This window comes from Rana temporaria, chromosome 3 (genome assembly GCF_905171775.1).
Source record: "Rana temporaria chromosome 3, aRanTem1.1, whole genome shotgun sequence".
In the NCBI taxonomy this organism is placed as follows: domain Eukaryota; kingdom Metazoa; phylum Chordata; class Amphibia; order Anura; family Ranidae; genus Rana; species Rana temporaria.
Genome location: NC_053491.1, coordinates 5522089 through 5547868, shown reverse-complemented (window position 1 = coordinate 5547868; position 25780 = coordinate 5522089). Strand labels below are relative to the sequence as shown.

At 49.3% G+C, this 25780-nt stretch overlaps 1 protein-coding gene across 1 annotated transcript in view; it reads left to right on the top strand.

Moving 5' to 3' along the window:
• Positions 1-222: 222 nt before the first annotated feature.
• The window catches only part of RAB11FIP1 (RAB11 family interacting protein 1), a gene marked incomplete at its 3' end in the record, with an annotated part of 35223 nt that continues 9665 nt past the window's right edge, over positions 223-25780 (top strand). The window contains 3 exon segments of the mRNA XM_040342184.1: positions 223-599; positions 21221-21666; positions 24735-25461. Of these exon segments, the coding sequence (XP_040198118.1) occupies positions 250-599; positions 21221-21666; positions 24735-25461 (1523 nt within the window).

Here is a 25780-nt window from a genome sequence, read left to right as displayed (position 1 = left end):
TACAGGAGCGGATCCCCGCCCACCCGTTGTGACAAGTTTATTACGCCACCTCTCAGCATCCTTCTCAGGATTGGCTGGCGTCCCGATCACGTGCTCAGTGAGTACGGACGGCGTTGCTAGGTGACACCTGTAGCGGGCAGTCACCTGTCTGTGCGAGGTGGGAGGAGACAGAGGCGTATCCCCGCCCCCTCGGTGTGAGAAGTTTATATAAGTCCCCCCCGCCCCCAGTCCTCTCAGATCTCCGGTGTCATGTCTCTCGCCCAGCAGTCACAGACTTGGTTCCCCACACACGTCCAGGTCACCGTCCTCCAAGCCAAAGGCCTGAGAGGAAAGGGGAAGGCCGGCACCAATGACGCCTACTCCATCATCCAGCTGGGGAAGGAGAAGTACTCCACCTCGGTGGCGGAGAAGAGCGCGGCCCCGGTATGGAAGGAAGAGGCCACCTTCGAGGTCCCGCTCCTCCACAACGACAACCAGGAGCGCTGCACCGTACGCGTCATCGTCATGCACCGGGCCCTGGTCGGGATGGACAAATTCCTGGGACAGATAGACCTCAACCTGTGGGAGCTCCACCAGGCCCGGAACCGGAGGAAAGTCCAGTGAGTACCGGGGGAGGGGGAGTACAGGGGGAAAGTCCAGTGAGTACCGGGGGAGGTGAACCGGGGGAGGGGAGTACCGGGGGAAAGTCCAGTGAGTACCGGGAGAGTGGGAGGGGAACCGGAGGAAGGTCCAGTGAGTACCGGGGGGAGAGGGAGGGGAGAGGGAGGGGAGTACCGGGGGGGAGAGGGAGGGGAGAGGGAGGGGAGTACCGGGGGGGAGAGGGAGGGGATTACCGGGGGAGACCTAAACCTGTGGGAGCTCCACCAGGCCCGCAACCGGAGGAAGGTCCAGTGAGTACCGGGGGAGGGGAACCGGGAGAGGGGAACCCGAGGAAGGTCCAGTGAGTACAGGGGGATGGGAACCGGAGGAAGGTCCAGTGAGTACCGGGGGGAGAGGGAGGGGAGTACCGGGGGAGACCTAAACCTGTGAGAGCTCCACCAGGCCCGCAACCGGAGGAAGGTCCAGTGAGTACCGGGGGGGAGAGGGAGGGGAGTACCGGGGGAGACCTAAACCTGTGGGAGCTCCACCAGGCCCGCAACCGGAGGAAGGTCCAGTGAGTACCGGGGGAGGGGAACCGGGAGAGGGGAACCCGAGGAAGGTCCAGTGAGTACCGGGGGAGGGGGGAGGGAACCAGAGAAAAAGTTCCAGTGAGTACCGGGGGAGGGGAACCGGGAGAGGGGAGGGGAACCGGAGAAAGGTCCAGTGAGTACCGGGGGAGAGGGAGGGGAACCGGAGGAAGGTCCAGTGAGTACCGGGGGAGAGGGAGGGGAACCGGAGGAAGGTCCAGTGAGTACCGGGGGAGAGGGGAAGGGGAACCCGGAGGAAGGTCCAGTGAGTACCGGGGGAGGGGAACCGGAGGAAGGTCCAGTGAGTACCGGGGGAGAGGGGGAGGGGGAGGGGAACCGGAGGAAAGTCCAGTGAGTACCGGGGGAGGGGAATTGGAGGAAGGTCCAGTGAGTACCGGGGGAGGGGAACCGGAGGAAAGTCCAGTGAGTACCGGGAGAGGGGAAACGGAGGAAGGTCTAGTGAATCCCGGGGGAGGGAGAAGGGAACCAGAGAAAAAGTTCCAAGGAGTACCGGGAGTGGGGGAGGGGAACCGGAGGAAGGTCCAGTGAGTACCGGGAGGGTAGAAGGAGAAGGTGCATGTATCAACAATACGGGGGGGGGGCTATTCTAGGGGCCCCTGAGGTCTCTTGATCTTATACTTAGGGGGTGTCTCTTCTAATCTAATATGGGGGGCCCTCAGTGTCTCCCAATCTAAAATAGGGGTGCCTTGGGTGTCTCCTGCTGTAATATTGGGGGGGCCCTGGGGGGTCTCTCCCAATCTATTGTTGGGGTGCCCCTTGTGTCCTCTAATCTAAAATAGGGGAGTCCTGGGTGTCTCCTCATCTAATATATAGAGGGGCCCCAATATCTCTCTGCATCCAGTATGGTGTTGGGGGGGGGGGGGGGTGTCTATCGATCTAATATAGGGGGTGTCCCCGGTGTGGGGGGTGATTGGCGCTTATTACAAATCACGTTCCTCTCCATGATACTTTTATTCGCACTAACATCCACATTTTCAGGCCCTCTTCAAGCCCTACTGGTGGGTGGGGGGGGGGATGTACACCCCAAAAGATTGTCCTGAAAATGTTGACGTTACAAATAAAAGGACAGAACAGATTTTTGTAGCTGTTGGGAAATGTCGGATTGTAATAATTGTATCATTTTTGGAACTTTGTAGATTTTGTATCATTTTTTATTCCTTTTGTTTTTGTTTTTTGCTTTTTTTTCACCTCAGTTTTATTTATTTTTTTCTTCAGCTTTTTGACTTTTACAGTAAATATTTTCTTTCTGGTTGGTCACTCCTATGGCCTTCCTATGATGGGTAGTAATGTGGGGGGGGGGGGGGGGCCCCGTCCTGTGTTATGGCTGCTGTGTTCTGTGCCCCCCCCCCCGATGGTTGAACGTTCTTCAGTAGCAGAACTAATTATCAGAATTTTCTCGGCCAGCTATTGGTGCGTTTTAAAAAAATAAAACTCCAGTTCCTGAAATGCTGGTTAATATTTAATCGCTGGGCCGTCTTTGTGTCGCCGAGTACAATGAATATTCATCACCCGGGGAATCTGCAGAGCTCCTGAGAGAAGTCACGGTTGGGGGGTCACTCTCCTGCGTGGACGGGGAGGCCGGGGCTGACTTTGAATCGGATAAAGTTTCTTGAAGGTTGCATGTTTCCTCTAATGGTGGGGGGGGGGGGGGGGATGGGCTCTTGGCATCGGTGATGTAACCTTTAGCAGGTTTATGTGGAGCGAACCTTCATCATCCTTTTGTACTTTGATAACGTTGCCCCCCCCCCCCCTCACATTATCGCAGATTGTTTTTAATTGCCGTTTTCTTTTTCGGACCCGGCCAAAACGTTACTGGCCAAGGTGACTATGGTGACCCTCGACTGCCAACAGCCTTCATGGGTAGTGATCTCCTGCATCTCAGGAAGCTTTGGGGGCAACCTACAGAAATTCTATGTGTCAACCCTCTGATTCTGGGGGCGGGGGTCAACCCTCTGATTCTGGGGGCGGGGGTCAACCCTCTGATTCTGGGGGTGGGGGTCAACCCTCTGATTCTGGGGGCGGGGGTCAACCCTCTGATTCTGGGGGCGGGGGTCAACCCTCTGATTCTGGGGGGCGGGTGTCAACCCTCTGATTCTGGGGGGCGGGTGTCAACCCTCTGATTCTGGGGGGCGGGGGTCAACCCTCTGATTCTGGGGGCGGGGGTCAACCCTCTGATTCTGGGGGGCGGGTGTCAACCCTCTGATTCTGGGGGGCGGGTGTCAACCCTCTGATTCTGGGGGGCGGGGGTCAACCCTCTGATTCTGGGGGGCGGGGGTCAACCCTCTGATTCTGGGGGGCGGGGGTCAACCCTCTGATTCTGGGGGGCGGGTGTCAACCCTCTGATTCTGGGGGGGTGGTCAACCCTCTGATTCTGGGGGGGTGGTCAACCCTCTGATTGTTTTGTTGATGGCTTAGGCCTGCAGAAGGCCGCAAAGCCGCGGCCTCAATTACCGGTCACAATTTCTTGTCGCAATTGCGACCGGGCGCCTGGATTTTGTCGAGGCCTGTGGTAAGGAGAGAGGTCACAGCTGGAAAACCTGAGATTGAAAAGCTGGAGACTTTGGCTGTTCCGTGTGACAAATCTCACTTCTAGATGGAGGGGAGAGGCTGAGCCCAGGGTCAGTCCAGGCACCTGGTGGATCCAGACTCCATTGTCGGGATGACGCGCTGTCTGGACTGATTTCGATGACATCAGAGGAGCGGACCTCTCGCCACTCTCTGCTGAAAATGGGTCACAGGAGTGCAAAATGAATTTCCCCCTTGTGACCCAGAGAAGCCCAAATGAGCTGAGGCTGGACTTCTCCTTTAACCCCCCCCCCAGGTAATTTGTACATCTCCTAGAAGTAGGTGATTTGAAGGGGGGGGGGGGCAGATGCTTTTTACCACTTTATGCAGACGGTTCCACAACTATAGCACCGCTCTAATCTCTTCTGAAAAGGCCTCTTGTTTGGAGTCAGACATCTAATCCCTTACAACGGGTCCGACGCTGGCCATAGACATCAGACTGAGGAGTGCGGGGACCGTCTCGGTGTCGGGGTGTCTTGGAGGTGGGGGAGGGGAGGTCACATGAAAACCGGGTCGGGGGGGAATCCGGTAGAATTGGGTATTTGTAGTACAGGGGGGGGGGGGATACAGACGCACAAAGGAGTCTTTGCTGTGACCTCTGTACCCGGTATTTATATCGGAGGTGACATTTATAGAAATATCTATATTTAGATGTTTGCTGACACTCGTGGGGGCGGGGTCACATTTCCTGCCTGATTAATGACATTTTAGCCCATATCCTGTGTGGGCACCGTGTTTACATCTGGCGGAATGTACGGCTCCTCCGCCCCCCTCTGACAGACGTTGGGTTATGACGGGTCAGAGTGCTCAGTCATGGAATGCCGGGATTGGCTGGGGCTGTTATGGCTGGACGGAGATCAATAGTTCGATGTTTGAGGAAGTCGCATACGCAAGTTTGTATTTTGTAAAATGTATTTCCATTTTCTTCTGATAGGATCACATTTTATAAATCTAGCAGCAGCTGAGGTGGGGTGGGGGGGGGGTGTGCATGACTGCATGATTCTGGCTAAAATGAGAATCACTATTTTTTTCTTTTGATTAGAATAAAGATCACGAGTCTTGCGGGTCCTCGAGTCTTGCGGGTCCTCGAGTCTTGCGGGTCCTCGAGTCTTGCGGGTCCTCGAGTCTTGCGGGTCCTCGAGTCTTGCGGGTCCTCGAGTCTTGCTCGCCCTCGAGTCTTGCTCGCCCTCGAGTCTTGCTCGCCCTCGAGTCTTGCTCGCCCTCGAGTCTTGCTCGCCCTCGAGTCTTGCTCACATACAAGAAATGGGCTAGCTTTACGGTTTAGTTATTTTTTTTTTTTTGCTTTAAAAAAAAACGCTGTGCAAACACGGTGTGACGTAAAATATTGCAACAGCCTTTGGTCTCTGCAAAAAAAAATATATAATTAGAAAAAAATATAATAAGAATAGACTCCCGCGGCAGTCGCGTCATGCCCCTCCGCGTCACCCAAGCCCCCCCCCCCCCCGCTGCCTTTTGGGAAACACACTGGTCCCAGGAGACAGCGGGGACGTGCATTGCGACTCGTGCATGCGCAGTAGGGAATCGGGAAATGGAAGCCGCAACACTTCACTTCCTGATTCCCTCACCGAGGATGGCGTCGGGGGGCAGCTGAGAGCCGAGCGATTGATCGGCTTTGGATGCCGACATCGCCGGCACCCTGGACAGGTAAGTGTCCATTTATTAAAAGTCAGCAGCTGCCGAATTTGTAGCTGCTGGCTTTAAATATTTTATATATATATATTGGTGTGTTTGGGTATTCCAAGTAATTTTTTAGCAGAAAATTACTTTTACATGTAATCAACAAATGTCAGAAAAGGTTTGGTCTTTAAATGGTTAAACTTCTCATCTACACACCGGAGTTCTTTCCTTTGATAAAAGAATGAAAAGATACTTTGTTTCCACTTATTCTCATGTTGTAATAGAACTCGGCATGACGCCTGGATTTGTTTTTCCAGCTGTGAGAACTCTCTGCACTTGTGACCTAAAAATATCGTGGTTTTAGATTCTTAATGATGAATGGTGCCGATCTCCAGTGACGGATCGGATAAGAAACGGCGCCTCTTCCTGAGCCGCTGAACATTTCAGATTGATCTCTAGCAGTCGGTTTAGTTGCACTTTTAGGCCCTGTGCACACTGATGTGGTTTCCGCATGGAAATCGCACCCCGTTCATGAGCACCGCTGTGGGTGGGAGGAGCTCCAGGCTTCTTAAAAAAAAAAAAAAAAAGGGATGTCAGCCGCTACGGTCGCTGCTGATTTTTAGGCCTGGTTCACACCTATGTGTTTTTTTTTGTGCATTTTCAGTTGTGCAGAAACGCACTGCAGTCCATTTAAAGCGGAGTTCCGCCCCCAAAAAAATATTAATGCTGCGGACTTGTAATATTGGGACGCTAACCTGTCCAAGGCGCCCGCAAAGCCCATCTGTTCCTCGGGTGGAGGCGCCACCATCATCGGTAAGGGAATCGGGAAGTGCAGCCGCGCAGTTTCTCTTCCTGGTTCACTACTGCGCATGCGTGAGTCACGCTGCGCATCTTCACTGGTCCCTACTGGGACCTGTGTCTCCCAGAAGATAGTGGGGGGCGGGCGGACGTGGCGTAGATCACTGTGGATAATGAGGCTATCTATGCCCGAAAGAGGGAGCAAATGCCTGTATTACACAGGTATCTGCTCCCCCCCCCCTCCCCCCTGAAAGGCGCCAAATGTGACACTGGAGGGCGATTCCAAAAAGCGGAAGTTCCATTTTTGGGTGGAAGTCGCTTTAACCGGATTTCCTATGAATGTAGCTCACATCTGTGCATTTTTATGGAGAAAACTTCAATGGTTTAAAGAGGTGCATTGAAAAAAAAAAACGCAAAATGCACCCGCAATATGCAACCTGCACAAGTGTGACTCGGGCCTAAATATTCGGACGCGTGCCTGTCCCGGGAACCCGCCATGTCCTCGCACTCTGGTGCCGCCGTCTCCACTAAGGGAAACCGGCAGTGAAGATTTGCAGCTGGTTCCCTACTGCGCATGCGCGAAGCAGACTGCACTTTGTGAATGGGCTGGTGGCAGGGGAAGGACGAGGCGAACTTCTGGACGAGTTTGAAATTTTAAGTTTAAAAAGGAAAGGTCCTTTTTTAATTCCAATGACTTGCGTCACAATTTTTATATATAGATATATAATAATATAGATATATAAAAATATAGATGTATAAAAAATATAGATATTTAAAAATATAGATATATAAAAAATATATAAAAATATAGATGGATAAAAAATATAGATAGATAAAAAAATATAGATAGATATAGTAAATATATAAAAATATAGCGATATAGTAAATATATAAAAATATAGATATAGTAAATATATAAAAAATATAGATGTATAAAAAATATAGATGTATAAAAAATATAGATGTATAAAAAATATTTAAAAATATAGATGTAAATATTTGAAAATATATAAAAATATAGATATATAGAAAATAAAATATAGATATATAGAAAATATATAAAAATATAGCTATAGAAAATATATAAAAATATAGATGTATAGCTATAGTAAATATATAAAAATATAGATGTATAGATATAGTAAATATATAAAAATATAGATGTATAGCTAATGGTAAATATATAAAAATATAGATGTATAGCTAATGGTAAATATATAAAAATATAGATATATAAAAAATATAGCTATATAAATATAGTAAATATATAAAAATATAGATGCATGTAAAAAAAAAAACATTCCCCTTATGAAATTGGCCTTGACCCTCATACAATTTATATCCACATCCCCAGTGCAACAAATGATCCGTAGAGCCCCTAAAAAAGGCGCGTTCTCGCGTCTGATCTGCGTGTTTCCAGGTGTGTACGGGTTATATATAGTTTTGTGTATTTGTTGATCTATAATTATCGGCGGTGACGGGGGTGGGGTGAGCGGCTCGTGGTATCTGTGGGATGACGGTTCCGGTTACACAACTGAATGTTCTCCTCCTGTTGTGAGGGGAGCAGGTTGGACGGCATTCCTCCGGGTCTGACCTCATCACACGATCGTCTCCTCCGTTCTCTGCATTGTATACAAAGTCTCCAAGTTTTCACTCCTTTTGTGTTCTATGAAGGGCAGACTGGACTTCATCAGGAGGCGCAATCCACCGCTGACACCTTTCTCTGTCACCTTCTCTCTCTTAGGTCTCTGTTTAGCTTTGTTTTAAGGGTCAGTAAACATTAGAAATTACAATAACGGCTCTTTTGGCTTTTATAGACTTGTATCTGTTCTATATTTACATAAATGTGCGTTCCTTACATTAAAGTGATAAACACGCGCTGTGTACATTCTCCCTTCTGTTTCTGTATGGGAAAGACGGCACTGTAATTTAACCACTTAAGACCCGGATCTTTAGGCAGGTAAATGACCGGGCCAGTTTTTGCGATTCGGCACTGCATCGCTTTAACTGACAATTGCGCGGTCGTGCGACGTGGCTCCTAAAAAAAATTGGCGTCCTTTTTTCCCCACAAATAGAGCTTTCTTTTGGTGGTATTTGATCACCTCTGCCGTTTTTTTTATTTTTTGCGCTATAAACAAAAATAGAGCGACAATTTTGAAAAAAATGCAATATTTTTTACTTTTGCTATAATGAATATCCCCCCCAAAAATAAATAAAAATAAATATAATATAAAATATATATAACATTTCCTCAGTTTAGGCCGATACGTATTCTTCTACATATTTTTGGTAAAAAAAATCGCAATAAGCGTTTATCGATTTGGTTTGCGCAAAATTTATAGCGTTTACAAAATAAGGGATAGTTTTATTGCATTTTTATTTTTTTTACTACTAATGGCGGCGATCAGCGCTTTTTTTTTTCGTGACTGCGACATTATGGCGAACACTTTTGACACATTTTTGGGACCATTGTAATTTTCACAGCAAAAAGTGCTAAAAAAATGCATTGTTTACTGTGAAAATGACAATTGCAGTTTGGGAGTTAACCACTAGGGGGCGCTAAAGGGGTTAAGTGTGACCTCATCTGTGTTTCTAACTGTAGGGGGTGTGGCTGTAGGTGTGACGTCATTGATCGTGTTTCCCTATTTCAGGGAACAGACGATCAATGACAGCGCCACAGTGAAGAACGGGGAAGGTGTGTTTACACTCACCTCTCCCCGTTCTTCAGCTCCGGGGACCGATCGCGGGATTCCACGTTGTGCCATTGCTTCAGTTAGACGTCATCGCTGCTCCGGCGAATCACAGCGCCGGAGCCCGCCATACCCGGGAATGATGTCAGCAGCTGGTGCTGTGTACGGGCACCACAGTGAGGGCTTTGATCCCAGGTCAGTATTGCATAATGAGCTAGTATGCTATGCATACTAGCTCATTATGCCTTTATCTTGCATATTTTTTTCCCCAATATGGGTTTACAACCACTTTAAAGTGGAGTTCCACCCAAAAATGGAACTTCCACTTTAAATTTTTATTTTTTCCTAATGGATATCAAGCTGTCACATGACCCGGCACTCTCCCACCCTGTCTGCAGGGAGACATAAGCACTTCCTGCCTGAGGCGGCGCTCCTGCGCAGGATCACATGCCTAGGGCCTGATTCTGCTCTTTTGGGTCTGTGGACCCGCGCCCGCTGTGATTGGACTGTAGTGGGAGCCAAGCTGTGGGTCTGGTGGACTCTGTGGCGGGACCCACCTATCATTTGGGACACAAGCAGAACGGCGATCTGCTTATGTAAACAAGGCAGACTGCTGTTAACTTATATTAGGATGCCACCAAAATGCTCTACATTGGATTCTCTGATCTGTAGAGGTCTGATTGGTTCACTAAATTGAGCTCTGATGATGGACTCGTAACTCTGTCACCTGATATTTACATAGGAGGACGTCTTTTACCTCGGGACTTTTTTTGGACGTCTTTTACCTCGGGACTCTTTTTGGACGTCTTTTACCTCGGGACTCTTTTTGGACGTCTTTTACTTCGGGACTCTTTTTGGACGTCTTTTACCTCGGGACTCTTTTTGGACGTCTTTTGCCTCGGGATTTTTTTTCTTCCTCCTGCCGATCAGGAAATAGATGGAGGAATATTACATGAACAAAGGATTCTGAGATTTCTTGCATGTTTGTTTTGAATTTTTTCTGGTTTCACCCGACCCGTTTTCTTTGCTCTTTGTGTTGAAGTTCGGGAAATTCTGCAGCTGGTTTCCAGTAACATTGAGGCTTATCGCAATCCTTGACTCGCTGAACTTCTCTGTTCAACTTGTGGATCCCCTCCCCCGGACATTCCAACCAGAACATGAGCTGAGAAATATCGCTGAGAGTTTTACACATTCCAAACCTTCTGCCTGTGGTGATAGAGGTGGGGGCTTTCCAAGGTATGACTTCCCCCGAAAAAAGAAATTCCCCTGCCAATCAATTGGGACCTCCTTGTAGGGGAGTCGAGGTGTGATTGTGCCCCCCCCCCCCCCAGCATTTCTAGTTACAATCTTGAGTAGGGAAGATAATGTAGCATGAACAGAACCAGTGGGGCCCAGGTACCCCCATTTACTGTCTGGAGGAAACCAGTGGGACCCAGGTACCCCCATTTACTGTCTGGAGGAAACCAGTGGGACCCAGGTACCCCCATTTACTGTCTGGAGGAAACCAGTGGGACCCAGGTACCCCCATTTACTGTCTGGAGGAAACCAGTGGGACCCAGGTACCCCCATTTACTGTCTGGAGGAAACCAGTGGGACCCAGGTACCCCCATTTACTGTCTGGAGGAAACCAGTGGGACCCAGGTACCCCCATTTACTGTCTGGAGGAAACCAGTGGGGCCCAGGTACCCCCATTTACTGTCTGGAGGAAACCAGTGGGGCCCGGGTACCCCCATTTACGGTCTGGAGGAAAGCAGTGGGGCCCGGGTACCCCCATTTACGGTCTGGAGGAAAGCAGTGGGGCCCGGGTACCCCCATTTACGGTCTGGAGGAAACCAGTGGGACCCAGGTACCCCCATTTACGGTCTGGAGGAAACCAGTGGGACCCAGGTACCCCCATTTGCTGTCTGGAGGAAACCAGTGGGGCCCAGGTACCCCCATTTGCTGTCTGGAGGAAACCAGTGGGGCCCGGGTACCCCCATTTACGGTCTGGAGGAAACCAGTGGGGCCCAGGTACCCCCATATAATGTCTGGAGGAAACCAGTGGGGCCCTGGTACCCCCAATTTTACTGTCTAGATGAAACCAGTAGGACCTAGACACCCCTATTTGCTGTCTGGAGGAAACCAGTGGGGCCCAGGTACCCCCATTTACTGTCTGGAGGAAACCAGTGGGGCCCAGGTACCCCCATATAATGTCTGGAGGAAACCAGTGGGGCCCTGGTACCCCCAATTTTACTGTCTAGATGAAACCAGTAGGACCTAGACACCCCTATTTGCTGTCTGGAGGAAACCAGTGGGGCCCAGGTACCCCCATATAATGTCTGTAGGAAACCAGTGGGGCCCTGGTACCCCCAATTTTACTGTCTAGATGAAACCAGTAGGACCTAGACACCCCTATTTGCTGTCTGGAGGAAACCAGTGGGGCCCAGGTACCCCCATTTACTGTCTGGAGGAAACCAGTGGGGCCCAGGTACCCCCATTTACTGTCTGGAGGAAACCAGTGGGGCCCGGGTACCCCCATTTACGGTCTGGAGGAAACCAGTGGGGCCCAGGTACCCCCATTTACTGTCTAGATGAAACCAGTAAGACCTAGACACCCCTATTTTCTGTCTGCAGAAGTCTGAAGAATACCAGTGGCACCCCCCCCACCTACTGTCTGGAGAAGATGGGAAGAAACCATTGAGGCCCAGGTTCCCCCATTTTACTGTCTGGAGGAAACCAGTAGGACCCAGGTACACCCATTTACTGTCTGTAGAAGTCTGAAAGAAACCAGTGAGACCCCCTCCATGTATTGTCTGGAGGAAACTAGTGGGACCCCTGTACCCCTATCTACTGTCTGGAGAAGTCTGAAGGAAACCAGTGGGCCCCCCATCTAATGTCTGGAGAAGTCTGTCCGGAATTAGTTTCCTTAGAATTGTCGTCAAAAAAAGCCTCCAACATGGAAACAAAGCCAAGCGACTCAACTATGCAAGAAAACATAGGAACGGGGGGGGGGGGGGGGCAGAAAAATGGCAGCTGGTGCTTTGGGCTCTTGAGTAGTGTAAAATATTTGGCTGTAGAAAGAGGCAGTTTCTTTGAGGAAGGGCTGGAGAGCAGTACACTGAGTGTCTGCAGCCAACTGTGAAGCATGGTGAGGGTTCCTTGCAAGTTTGCGGCTGCGTTTCTGCAAATGGGTCTGGAAATTTGGTAAGGGTCAATGCTGAGAAATATAGGTAGGTACTTCCATCTTGCTGTACCATCAGGGAGGCTTCCGATTGGCCCCAGATTTATACTGCAGCAGGGCCACCACCCCACACATACAGCCAATGTCAACTATCTGCAGTGTAAAGGACAAGGAGTCCTGGAAGTGATGGTTTGGCCTCTCCATTGGTGCTGCAGATCCGGAGATCTTCCTCTTTGATGTAGTGACGATGATTTCCAGATCTCAGATTCCACATTCTCATTGTTCTTCCCCCTCCCCCCCTGCAGTGGGCATAGACATGCTTATGACGGCCGTCCTCTGGATGGTTCTGTACGGACGGGACCTGAACAGCCAGTCAGCGCATTTCAGGTGGTGGGACTTTGTGTTCAGCTGCACTGTGTAGCTTTGTATGAAGAGGGATGGAGGAATTTCTCTTTATTCTAATACACTAGATTCCCAAAAGTATTGGGACACCGGACTTTACACACATGAACTTTAATGGCACCCCAGTCTTAGTCCGGAGGGTTCAATATTGAGTTGGCCCCGCCCTTTGCAGCTATAACAGCTTCACCTCTTCTGGGAAGGCTGTCCACAAGGTTTAGGAGGGTGTCTATGGGAAGGTTTGACCATTCTTCCAGAAGAGCATTTGTGAGGTCAGGCACTGATGTTGGAGGAGAAGGCCTGGCTCGCATTCTCCACTTTAATTCATCCCAAAGGTGTTCTATCAGGTTGAGGTCAGGACTCTGTGCAGGTCAGTCAAGTTCCTCCACCCCAAACTACCTCATCCATGTCTGTATGGACCTTGCTTTGTGCTCTGGTGCTCAGTCATGTTGGAACAGGAAGGGGCCGTCCCCCAAACTCCTCCCACAAAGTTGGGAGCATGAAATGGTCTAAAATTTCTTGGTATGCTGACGCCTTAAGAGTAAGGATGAGCTCCGGCGTGTTTGCACAGTCCATGTGCAGAGCCCGCCAGGAAGTCAGCACTGCGCTGCGCTAATCACAGGCAGGGAGACATTATCCCGATGCTCGGCTGCAGAGATCGGGAAATGTCTCCCTGCCTGTGATTAGCGCAGCGCGGTGCCGACTTCCTGGCGGGCTCTGCACATGGAGTGTTCAAACCCCGTGAAGGGCCAAGTCCACACCCCGTGAAGGGCCAAGTCCACACCCCGTGAAGGGCCAAGTCCACACCCCGTGAAGGGCCAAGTCCACACCCCGTGAAGGGCCAAGTCCACACCCCGTGAAGGGCCAAGTCCACACCCCGTGAAGGGCCAAGTCCACACCCCGTGAAGGGCCAAGTCCACACCCCGTGAAGGGCCAAGTCCACACCCCGTGAAGGGCCAAGTCCACACCCCGTGAAGGGCCAAGTCCACACCCCGTGAAGGGCCAAGTCCACACCCCGTGAAGGGCCAAGTCCACACCCCGTGAAGGGCCAAGTCCACACCCCGTGAAGGGCCAAGTCCACACCCCGTGAAGGGCCAAGTCCACACCCCGTGAAGGGCCAAGTCCACACCCCGTGAAGGGCCAAGTCCACACCCCGTGAAGGGCCAAGTCCACACCCCGTGAAGGGCCAAGTCCACACCCCGTGAAGGGCCAAGTCCACACCCCGTGAAGGGCCAAGTCCACACCCCGTGAAGGGCCAAGTCCACACCCCGTGAAGGGCCAAGTCCACACCCCGTGAAGGGCCAAGTCCACACCCCGTGAAGGGCCAAGTCCACACCCCGTGAAGGGCCAAGTCCAAACCTAAAAAAAAAAACCCACACCAGAGTCCTGTGTAGGCCAGTCATGTTCCTACACCCCAAACTCGCTCATCCATGTTTTTATGGACCTTGCTTTGTGCACTGGTCCAAATCATTTGGTGGAGGGGGGATTATGGTGTGGGATTGTTTTTCAGGGGTTGGGTTGGCCCCTTGGTTCCAGTGAAGGGAACTCTTAAGACGTTGGCATACCAAGACATTTTGGACCCCTTTTTGGGAGGAGTTTGGGGACGGCGCCTTCCTGTTCCAACATGACTGCCCACCGGTGCCCAAAGCAAGGTCCATAAAGACATGGAGGAGCGAGTTTGGGGTGGAGGAACTTGACTGGCCTGCACAGAGTCCTGTAATGAATTTGAGCGGAGAAGCCAGGTCGTCTCATCCAACCGTGAGAGGGGTGAGGGGTGAAAGCCCCCCCAGTAGGATACAGACAATAAAACATTCTAAATCCGGCCAAAGGACTTGGATGGTGGAACAAACCTGACTGAGGTTCTGATTCTTATCTCTGCCCGGATCTATGAATAGATCTCTTCCCTTACATAATCGGGATTTCAGGTTTGTGTTTTGTCTGGCGGTGCCATGTGACGAGGTACACGCCCCCCGGGTGTTGGCCAATAGTTGAGGTGGAGAGGAGACACGTGCATCTTTTGGTGGATATTTTGGGACTTCTCCCGCAGTCTCCATCGCTTACCGGTGCCGTCTATAGCGGCAGAGGATGATCCGCCCTTCCCCTCGCAGGCCTGTAGTCGAGTGAGGGAATGATGGGGGGGCCCACTCAGCTCAGATGATGGAAGCGACGTCAGACGTCACTTCCACCCAATGGTATTAAAGGGAATTTTTTTTAAGACGTTTGTTTATTTTTTTCCTTGCATTTAAAGAACACTTACCTGTCCTGCTGTCCCTTGATGTCGGCAGTAGAGTTCCCGGCGTGAAGCCAAAAGGCTACACTGCCGGGTTCCCTTACCTGCAATGGCGGCAGCAGTGTAGCCTTTCTGCTTCACGCCAAGAACCCTACTGCGCATGCGCGGGGCCCCACTCCTCTTCTATTAGCTCGGCGGCCAGGGGAGGAGGGAGCCCTGCGGTGACGTCATTGCTGTGTCGCGGCTGGACTCCCGGAAGTGGAAAAGGATTCCTGTCGGACAAATATCCTGTCGTCCCCCCTCCCCCCCGAAAGGTGCCAATTGTGGAACCGGCGTGGGGGGGGGGGGAATCCGATGAGTGCAAGTTCCACTTTAGGGTGGAGCTCCACTTTGGGTGTAAATGTAAGTTATGAGGTCCTTTTTATTGGGGGGGGGGGGGAGTGACCCAAATAAAGGACAGTGTAAAATAAAAATAAAAATTTGAAGCGAACGTACACGCAAGTTGCGCCCGCATATGTAAACGGTGTTCAAACCAAACATGTGAGGTATTGCCGCGATCGATGGAGCGAGAGCAATAATTCTAGCCCTAGACCTCCTCTGTAACTCAAAACATGCAACCTGTAGGAATTTTTAAACGTCACTTATGGAGATTTTGTAAGGGTCAATGTTTTGTCACGATTCCACGAGCGGGCACAATTTTGAAGCGTGATATGTTCGGTATCCATTTTATTTCTTTAAGTGTATTAAATTTTAATTTATTTAAATTCCCCCCCCCCCCCCCCCCCAAAAAAAAATAGGCTTGTAAGACTGCTGCGCAAATACGGTGTGATAAAGTATTCCAACGACCGCTAATTGTTTTTTTTTGTTTGTTTTTTCTCTAGGGTGTCAAATTAAATGTAGTAGTATTATTAATAATAATAATATTAATATTATTATAAAATATATATTATATATATTTTTTATTTTTATTCTCAAGTCTAGGGTGTCTGAAACTTATATTTTTCTATAAATATATATATATATATAATTTGGGGGGGGGTTCTACATTTTTCTAGCAAAGAAAATAGATTTTGACTTGTAAACAACAAGTTTGAAATAAGGCCTGTAGTTCAAATGCCGGCAAAGGTGATGGTCTTCAGCTGTTTCGATTGGCTGGCATGGGATGATGTCATTGTGTATGTCGCAGATGATGGGGGGGGGGGGGGGGTTGTGTCTTTTCTGTAATAAGCCCAGTTTTTTTATTACTACTTCTCATAATAAAAATAATGGTAATAAAATAGTATTTTTATTGCGGCTTATTTTTTTTTTTTTTTATTTACGCTTTGAGAAGTCCTCCTCCGTGTTCCTCGGCACAGATCTCCTTCCTTCACACGGACGCTTTAGGTTGGGTCCAATTATCTCGCTGTTTGTGGATAAACAAATAATCACAGCGCCTCCTTTGCTATTTTGAATGACATAAACGCTCTCAGATTGTCAGTAAACAAAGTCATATATTTATTCTGGAACTTTCTTTTTATAGCTTCCTGTCATTACAGCGGATTGTGTATGTCGGCTATAAAACGTTCCGTTCTCCGTCGCTGTGACGCAATGTGGTCGGGCCGCACGTTGCGGAGATCGGATTTATTTTTAGTCTCAGGTGTTTGTCATGCTGGGTGTGTCTCCTTTACAGACTCGATGATACCTGCGTGTCACCCGCATCACTTCCATCATATACCCGTCTATTCATGTGCGAGACGTTCCTCCGGTATCGGCGCTGAATCACACGTGCGGTCATTTGTTTTTGTTTTTTATAGAAGTCCTTTCAGGTGTTTCACACCTCGATGACCGCACACGTCGCACGATGACCGCGCATGTCGCACGATGACCGCGCATGTCGCACGATGACCGCAATATAACCTTCATACAATCTCAGTGCTGCGTACAATATTTTTGTTATTTGTTTTGATACCACAATAGAAAGGTGTTTCTTTGTATTTTTTTTATTTATTTATTTTATTCATTTATTTATTTTTTATATATACATTTGCAGAGCGATTTGTTTTGTAAATCTGCATGTACATTCATTCTGTGCGAATGGGCGCCAAAAAATTTTTTATTTATTTTTTGCCAGGTCAAATATTCTTTATAGAGTAATGCCGCGTACACACAACCGTTCGGGTTGTAAAAAATGAAATAAAATTTATGTCATTAAAGGGTGACTGAAGGGGAGAGAAAAAAAATCTTTAAAATAACAAATATGTGATACTTACCTCCACTGTGCAGTTGGTTTTGCACAGAGTGGCCCCCAATCCTCCTCTTCTGGGGTCCCTCGGCGGCTGTCTCTGGTCCTCCCCGCAAGAACTCACCAGTCATGTGAGAGCTCACATGGTGGTGAGTAATTGCGGGTGCGCTCCCGTGATACAGCGAACGGCCAAAGCTGCTCAACGTATCACTCGGCCCCGGCGCGCTTGTATTGTTTGGTCTTCTGCCCCTTGTAGTGTTTGCTCTTCTGACCCCATGTATCGTTTGCTCTTCTGCCCCTTGTAGTGTTTGCGCTCTTCTGCCCCTTGTATTGCTCTGGCTCGTCTGCCCCTTGTATTGCTCTATTCTGCCCCTTGTAGTGTTTGCTCTATTCTGCCCCTTGTAGTGTTTGCTCTATTCTGCCCCTTGTAGTGTTTGCGCTCTTCTGCCCCTTGTAGTGTTTGCGCTCTTTTGCCCCTTGTAGTGTTTGCGCTCTTCTGCCCCCTGTAGTGTTTGCGCTCTTCTGCCCCCTGTAGTGTTTGCTCTCTTCTGCCCCTTGTAGCGTTTGGTCTCTTCTGCCCCTTGTCGTGTTTGGTCTCTTCTGCCCCCTTGTCGTGTTTGGTCTCTTCTGCCCCCTTGTAGGGTTTGGTCTCTTCTGCCCCCTTGTAGGGTTTGGTCTCTTCTGCCCCCTTGTAGGGTTTGGTCTCTTCTGCCCCCTTGTAGGGTTTGGTCTCTTCTGCCCCCTTGTAGGGTTTGGTCTTTTCTGCCCCTTGTAGGGTTTGGTCTTTTCTGCCCCCTTGTAGGGTTTGGTCTCTTCTGCCCCCTTGTAGGGTTTGGTCTCTTCTGCCCCCTTGTAGGGTTTGGTCTCTTCTGCCCCCTTGTAGGGTTTGGTCTCTTCTGCCCCCTTGTAGGGTTTGGTCTCCTCTGCCCCCTTGTAGGGTTTGGTCTCTTCTGCCCCCTTGTAGGGTTTGGTCTCTTCTGCCCCCTTGTAGGGTTTGGTCTCTTCTGCCCCCTTGTAGGGTTTGGTCTCTTCTGCCCCCTTGTAGGGTTTGGTCTCTTCTGCCCCCTTGTAGGGTTTGGTCTCTTCTGCCCCCTTGTAGGGTTTGGTCTCTTCTGCCCCCTTGTAGGGTTTGGTCTCTTCTGCCCCCTTGTAGGGTTTGGTCTCTTCTGCCCCCTTGTAGGGTTTGGTCTCTTCTGCCCCCTTGTAGGGTTTGGTCTCTTCTGCCCCCTTGTAGGGTTTGGTCTCTTCTTCTGCCCCCTTGTAGGGTTTGCTCTTCTTCTGCCCCCTTGTAGGGTTTGCTCTTCTTCTGCCCCCTTGTAGGGTTTGCTCTTCTGCCCCCTCGTCCTTTTTCAAGGGTGATCCTGAATCTGCCCCATGACCGGCCCAGCGTGTCTTTCTGCAAACACTGAAACTATGACATCGCTTTCTGTTGACATTTTCGGCACGAAGGTCAGAGAAGTGACCGGTCAAAGTGGCTGCAAATTATAGACCTGCCAGAGGCTGGAATGTTCCAATGTAAACCTGTCGGGGTTATTATTATTATACACAATTTATATGGCGCCAACAGTTTGCGCAGCACTTTACAAACAGAAGGGTTTTTATCACTCTAATGCAGGGAATGAATTCGTGATTTGTAAAGGTTTGTGTTTTTGATAAAAGAAAGTTATACTTCTGTGCTCTGTTGGCACAGAGCGGCCCCCATCTTTTTCTGGGGTCACCCGGCGGCGCTCCTGGCTCCTCTTCGGCGAGTGCCCCCAATCAGGGTGGATTCCCGTGCGGACGCACTTCCGAGGCCTACTGCTGCGTCCATTGACAGACCGCAGGACTTGGCCCCGCCCCCGGCTCCCGTGTCACTGGATTTTATTAACTGCAGCGGGAACAATCGGGCTCGGGTAAGAAAAAGGGGGGGAAGCCTCTGGGGGGGGGGGAGGGGGGGCGGGACAGCTGCAGCGCAGAAGGTTTTTCACCTTCATGCATGAAGGTGAAAAATCTTAAAGCGTCTTTTCAAAGGCTCTGTGTAATGGTTTTGCACAGAGCAGCCCCAAAACTCCTCCTCAGGTCCCCCTCCCTCCTGCCAAGTGCCCTCAGATCAAGCTGCTTGCTATGGGGGGCAATGGTACATGCTCACTCCCAACACCCGTGTGTCCATAAGACAGAGTGTGACTTTGCCTCACCCTTTCTCTCTCCTCATTGGCTCGCTGGCTGTGATTGACACTTTGTACCCCTTGTGGTAGCAATAAAAAAAAAAAAAATCCATGATTTCAACGCAACTTTTTATTTTGCCAAAAAGTTGGGTATTATACCCAACTTTATGGTAAAATAGAAGGTTGTGTTGAGAATATGGATTTTTTTTATTTCCTTACACAACTTTTTTTTTTTTTTTGCTTTATTGCTACCACAAGGGGTACAAAGTGTCAATCGCAGCCAGCGAGCCAATGAGGAGAGAGAACAATAGTGTTGATTAACCACTTAAGCCCCGGACCATTTTGTTGCTAAAGGACCAGGCCCCTATTTGCTATTCAGCACTGCGTCGCTTTAACTGACAATTGTGCGACGTGGCTCCCAAACAAAGTTGACGTTTTTTTCCCCTCAAATAGAACTTTCTTTTGGTATTTGATCACCTTTGTGGTTTTTATTTTTTGCGCCTGAGGCCACAATCTGACCGCAGTGAAGGGGTTAACCTGTAGGGGGCGCTGAAGGGGTTAGGTGTGACCTAACGGCCCATTCACACCTGAGCTACAAAATGCTACAAGGGGGAAAAATCCATTATTCTCGATGGAGATGGTTCACATCTCCACATCAAGTCGCCTGGACCCTTGAGGGAAGTGATTCTTGCTTTGTGGGGGCGTGGCTTGTCGTGTGACGTCACTGATCGTCGTTCCTTATGACAGGGAACAGACTATCAGTGACACTCACTGGGAAAAACGGGGAAAGTTTTTGTTTACACTCACCTTTCCCTGTTCCTCAGCTCTATGACCCGATCGCGGGACACAGGTGGCGATCGGGTCCCATGGGCGCTGTCACGGAGCTCACGACCAGGTCACGTGCGACCCACGGCTGAGCTCTTAAAGGGGACATAAATGGTTTATGCCCAGCCGTGCCACTCTGCCGACGTATATTGTCAGGCGGTCCTTAACCACTTAAGGACCGCCTCCTGCACATATACGTCGGCAGAATGGCACGGCTGGGCACAATCACGTACAGGTACGTCCTCTTTAAGTGCCGGGCCGTGGGCCCGCGACCCGGTCCCAAGCTCCGTGGCCCCCGCGGACCTGATCGCCGATGGAGTCCCGCGATCGGTCCTCGGAGCTGAAGAACGGGGAGAGCTGTGTGTAAACACACCTTCCCCGTTCTTTACTGTGGCGCCGTCATCGATCGTGTGTTCCCTGATATAGGGAAGTGCGATCAATTACGTCACACGTCCAGCCACGCCCCCCTACAGTTAGATACACACAAGGTCACACATAACCCCTTCAGCGCCCCCTAGTGGTTAACTCCCAAACTGCAATTGTAATTTTCACAGTAAACAATGCATTTTTTGCTGTGAAAATGCCAATGGTCCCAAAAATGTGTCAAAATTGTCCGAAGTGTCTGCCACACGAAAAAAATATCTGATTGCCGCCATTAGTAAAAAAATGTTTTATAAAAGTGCAATAAAACTCTCCCCTATTTTGTAAACGTTATAAATTGTGCGCAAATCAACCGATAAACGCTTATTGCGATTTTTATTTTTATTTTTTACCAAAAATAGGTAGAATACGTATCGGCCTAAACTGAGAATTTTTTTTATATATATTTTTGGGGGATATTTATTACAGCAAAAAGTAAAAAATATTGTTTTTTTTTTTCAAAATTGTCGCTCTGTTTTTGTTTATAGCGCAAAAAATAAAAACCGCAGAGGTGATCAATTACCACCAAAAAAGTTCTATTTGTGGGGAAAAAAAGGCGCCAATTTTGTTTGGGAGCCACGTCGCACGACCACGTAATTGTCAAAGCGACGCAGTGCCGAATCGCAAAAACTGGCCGGGTCCTTTACCTGCCTAAAGGTCCGGGTCTTAAATGGTTAAGCTCAAATTTTCTTTTTTTTTCAGGAAATATGCGTTTGATAAATAGCTGCGCAAATATTGTGCAATATAAAAAAAAAAATTGCAACTTCCACCATTTTATTCTCCAGGGACTTTGCTTTTAGAAAATGTATACATCTGTGGGGCTTACAATAATTATAGAGAAAAAAAAGGGGACTTTACTGTGTGAAACGCGTTGCGCCGGTAGACAAGTGGTAAAGTAGTTTGTGATTTCCTTCCCTTACCTTCATCCCTTCTCTTCCCTTAGATGGTATCCCCTGAGATCGAAGCCGGGGAAGAAAGAGAAGGATCGCGGTCAGGTGGAGGTGGAGGTCCAGTTCATGAGGAATAACATGACGGCCAGTATGTTTGACCTTTCCATGAAGGAGAAATCTCGCTCGCCATTCGGCAAGCTGAAGGACAAGATCAAAGGAAAGCGGCAGGACGGTTTACCGGACACGGCTTCCGCCATTGTCCCCAGCATGAACCAGTACAGCGACGAGAGCGACTCGGAGATGCCCGAGGCGGAGAAGAAGAAATCCAAGCTGAAGACTTTGTTCTCCTCCAAGCCGGGACTGAAGAAGAACAACGCCCTATCTCAGTCCATGTCTGTCCTTCCAACGCTTCCACCATCCCCCTCCCAGAGAACCGTACTGAAGCCTGGCGACTTCTCCTCCGACTTCAACCGAGCGTCCGGATCCCCCGTGTCTGAGAGTGAGTACTTTATATAGCGATACTATGTATGAGAGTGAGTACTTCATATATTGATACTATGTCCGAGAGTGAGTACTTTATGTATTGATACTATGTATGAGAGTGAGTACTTTATATATTGATACTATGTCCGAGAGTGAGTACTTTATATATCGATATCAACGTCATCTTCACTGAAGATGGTTTCATGCCTGATAATCCATTGGGTATCCATCATACCTTTCACACCCCCACCCCCAATCCATCATTCCGATTTCACACCCCCACCCCCAATCCATCATACCTTTCACACCCCCACCCCCAATCCATCATACCGATTTCACACCCCCACCCCCAATCCATCATACCGATTTCACACCCCCACCCCCAATCCATCATACCCATTTCACACCCCCAATCCATCATACCCATTTCACACCCCCAATCCATCATACCCATTTCACACCCCCACCCCCAATCCATCATACCTATTTCACACCCCCAATCCATCATACCTATTTCACACCCCCACCCCCAATCCATCATACCCATTTCACACCCCCACCCCCAATCCATCATACCCATTTCACACCCCCACCCCCAATCCATCATACCCATTTCACACCCCCACCCCCAATCCATCATACCCATTTCACCCCCCCACCCCCAATCCATCATTACCATTTCACACCCCCAATCCATCATATCCATTTCACCCCCCCCACTCCCAATCCATCATACCTATTTCACACCCCCACCCCCAATCCAACATACCTATTTCACACCCCCACCCCCAATCCATCATACCTATTTCACACCCCCACCCCCAATCCATCATACCTATTTCACACCCCCACTCCCAATCCATCATACCTATTTCACACCCCCACCCCCAATCCAACATACCTATTTCACACCCCCAATCCATCATACCTATTTCACACCCCCACCCCCAATCCATCATACCTATTTCACACCCCCACCCCCAATCCATCATACCTATTTCACACCCCCACCCCCAATCCATCATACCTATTTTACACCCCTCACCCTCACTCCATCATACAGTATGATAGATGGGGGCTATATAGCCCCACAAGAGGCCACCCCCCCCCAATCCCCACTGTGCTAATGGGAATCGAGCAACTTTTCTTTCTTGCAACCCTTGGTCGCATCTTACTGCTTGTATTGTTGGTATAGGAGTGCCACATTTTTGAGTGAACAAAGGTTTTGTGCCAGGCTTGCCATTTATTTAACCCCTGCAATACCGGGCACTTTCATCCCCTTCCTGCCCAGGGGCTATGTCAGCGCCATCACACTGTAACACTGTACTCGTATAACATTATCACTTTTTTTTTTTTTTTTGAGACAACTTTTTTTCATGTCATTTAAAGTGGAGTTCCACCCAAAAGTGTAACTTCCGCTTTAAGCACTCTTTGTCCCCTTGCATGCCACATTTGGCATGTCATTTTTTTGGGGGGGGGGGGGGGTGTGCTTAGTTTTGAGTGAGATTTCCCATCCCACCGCTTCCTAGGTGACTTCTCCTCTCCCCCTAAGAGGGACCCGCCCTCTCTGCAATCTTCTGTCATGTGTCGGGTCACTGGGAGAGCGCAGCGCGACTCTTGCATGCGCAGTGCGCGCATGGCCGTGAGGCCGCGAACTGTCACGACGGGGTGCCCAGTTTCAATGGAGGCGCTGAGGGGAGCGAGGCAGGACCGCCTGTTGTATTAAGTCAACGGCTAAACTTTTTGTAGCTGCCGACTTTGAACAAAAATAGCCTGGAACTCCGCTTTTATCACCACTGGGTTTTTATTTTTTGCTAAAAGATAGGAAAGATTTTTTTTTTGTTTTCTTAGTCTGTTATAAAATGATGCTAATGTTTATTTTTGGACTGCGCTGACGAGGCTTTCCTGATGGGCGCCGCACTATTGGTGTAAACAAATTACTGATGGCTTTGCTGGGTATTGGCTGTCATTTCTTCACGCAGAATGTGTGAGGAAAGGACAACTGATAACGGCCAGTCTGTTTACATGCGATTGGACACAGCTGATCACATGGTAAAGGGCCGATGTGATTGGCCCTTTTACCGCAATCTGTGATAAGATGTGTCCTAAGAACCCAGCGGTCACAGAGCAGGGGCTCGCAGGGGGTAGGATTCTGTGAGGATGTCCATGGACACCCTTCCCAGAACTAGATGACCATGCTGTAGCCCAGTGGTCTCCAGATGCGGCCCTTTGCTTGCTTTAATCAGGCCCTTGGGGCATTTCATCCACTAATATCAACATTATCCCCCCCCCCCACTGAGAACAATTAGGGGGCAAAATTCCTCACAATTACACCAACAATTGGGAAAAAGGACACCAATGATGGGGTACAATTCCTACCACTGACACCAACAATGGGTCACAACTCCTTCTACTGATGTTGGGCCCTTTTTTACTCCCAGTGGCCACAGTCCGGGTCCCCCTAATGTCTTGGACAGTAAACTGGCCCCCTGTTTGGAAAGTTTGGAGACCCCTGCTGTAGCCCTTTGCTATTGCGTGATTGGGAACAAGTTGAAGGAGAAACATGGGGGGGTTTTAAAAATAAGCTTCCAAATTTGCCACCATGCTGCAGCTGTCCCACGTTGGCTCTAAGACTGGGAACTAAGCGATCACATGATTGCTGATCGCTCAGTTCTCGGGCTTCTCCAGGTGTTGATCAGTGACTGACATCGTTCTCTGCTCTGTCTCTCCAGCACTTGCTGGGCTGAGGATGATGGGGTGGGAGCGGCTGGCTCCGGCTCTCGACTGCACTCTGAAAGGCGGAGCCAGCTTTAAATCAGGCAGCAGGGAGAATCCAGACAATATTGTCATGCTTCCCTAGTCTGGAGCAGCTTTGCCCAGTCAGCCGATGGTCGCAGAAGCCTTCTAGAAGTTGACTGTGGGTTACAGGAGAGCAAAAGTAAAGGCATTCCTGTGACCTGGAAGAGAAGTATTTCCAAAAAAAAAGTTTTCGAGAGGTCCCAGAAATCGGTGAGAGAGTAAAAGGAGAGATCGGAAAGTTTTAAGTTTGGTTTTTCACAAATATATATATCTTCTACATTTCAGGACGATTTCCTCACATTCCAATAATCGCTCACAAAAGAACGGCCAGCGCCGACACCAAGCAGTGGAATCAGATCACATCCGGCAACAAGAAGGAAGGGCTGTCTCTCTTCAGTGGCTTGAGGTCCAAGAACGATCCGATCACTCGATCCAACCTGTGCATCAATGGAAATCACGTGTACAGGGAGGAGACGGAACCCAAAAGCGACAGTTCCAAGGAAAGTTCTGTCACCAACTCTCCGCAGTTCATCCGGAAAAGTCCACACTATGCTTCAGCCGATAACCTGGACATCAATCCACCCAAGGAGACCGGAAATCCACCCAATGAGACCAGGAATCCACCCAATGAGAAGGGCGTGACGTCTTCCACTTCTTCCCTCAAGTCTTCTGAGGAGCCGGCAACCCAAACCCCTCAGGCTGAGGAGCCGAGACCTAAAACCCCTCCTCCGACCTCCGACCTTCCAAAAGAAGAAAAGAAGGAAATTAAAAAACAGGAAAACAAGAAGTCTTCCTTGTTGTCGTTGGTTACCGGGAGAAAGGAAACCCCCAAACCGGTAGAGGCCGAGCCGTCCGCTGTCCCTGCGAAGAGAGAAGCGCCCAAACCACCTACTGGGCAGCGCCCTGCGGAAGAGACCGGCAAGAAGAGCGCGCTGAACCCCTTCCAGGAGGATCTGGTGGAGAAGAAACCCGAACTTCTACCGAGTGCGAAAACCTCCGCCGTCAAACCCAGGTGTGTACAACTTCATGTTCATGTATGTGAGTGACGATTGGTTTACAGTCGCCAAAAACCAGGGGGGAAGCAACCTCGGCCCTCCAGCTGTGCTGAAACTACAAATCCCATCATGCCTCTGCCTCGAAGAGTCCTGCCTGTGATTGTCGGGGTCTTGCAATGTCTTATGGGATTTCAAAACAGCTGGAGGGCCGAGCTTGCCTACCCTGCTATAAACTATAGTAAAAAGTGTTAATTTTGTGTCTAGCTTGGATATTGTTTTTTTTTTTGGGGGGGGCTTTTTTGGTGTTTTGTTGTTTGCTTTGCAAAAAAATTCTTG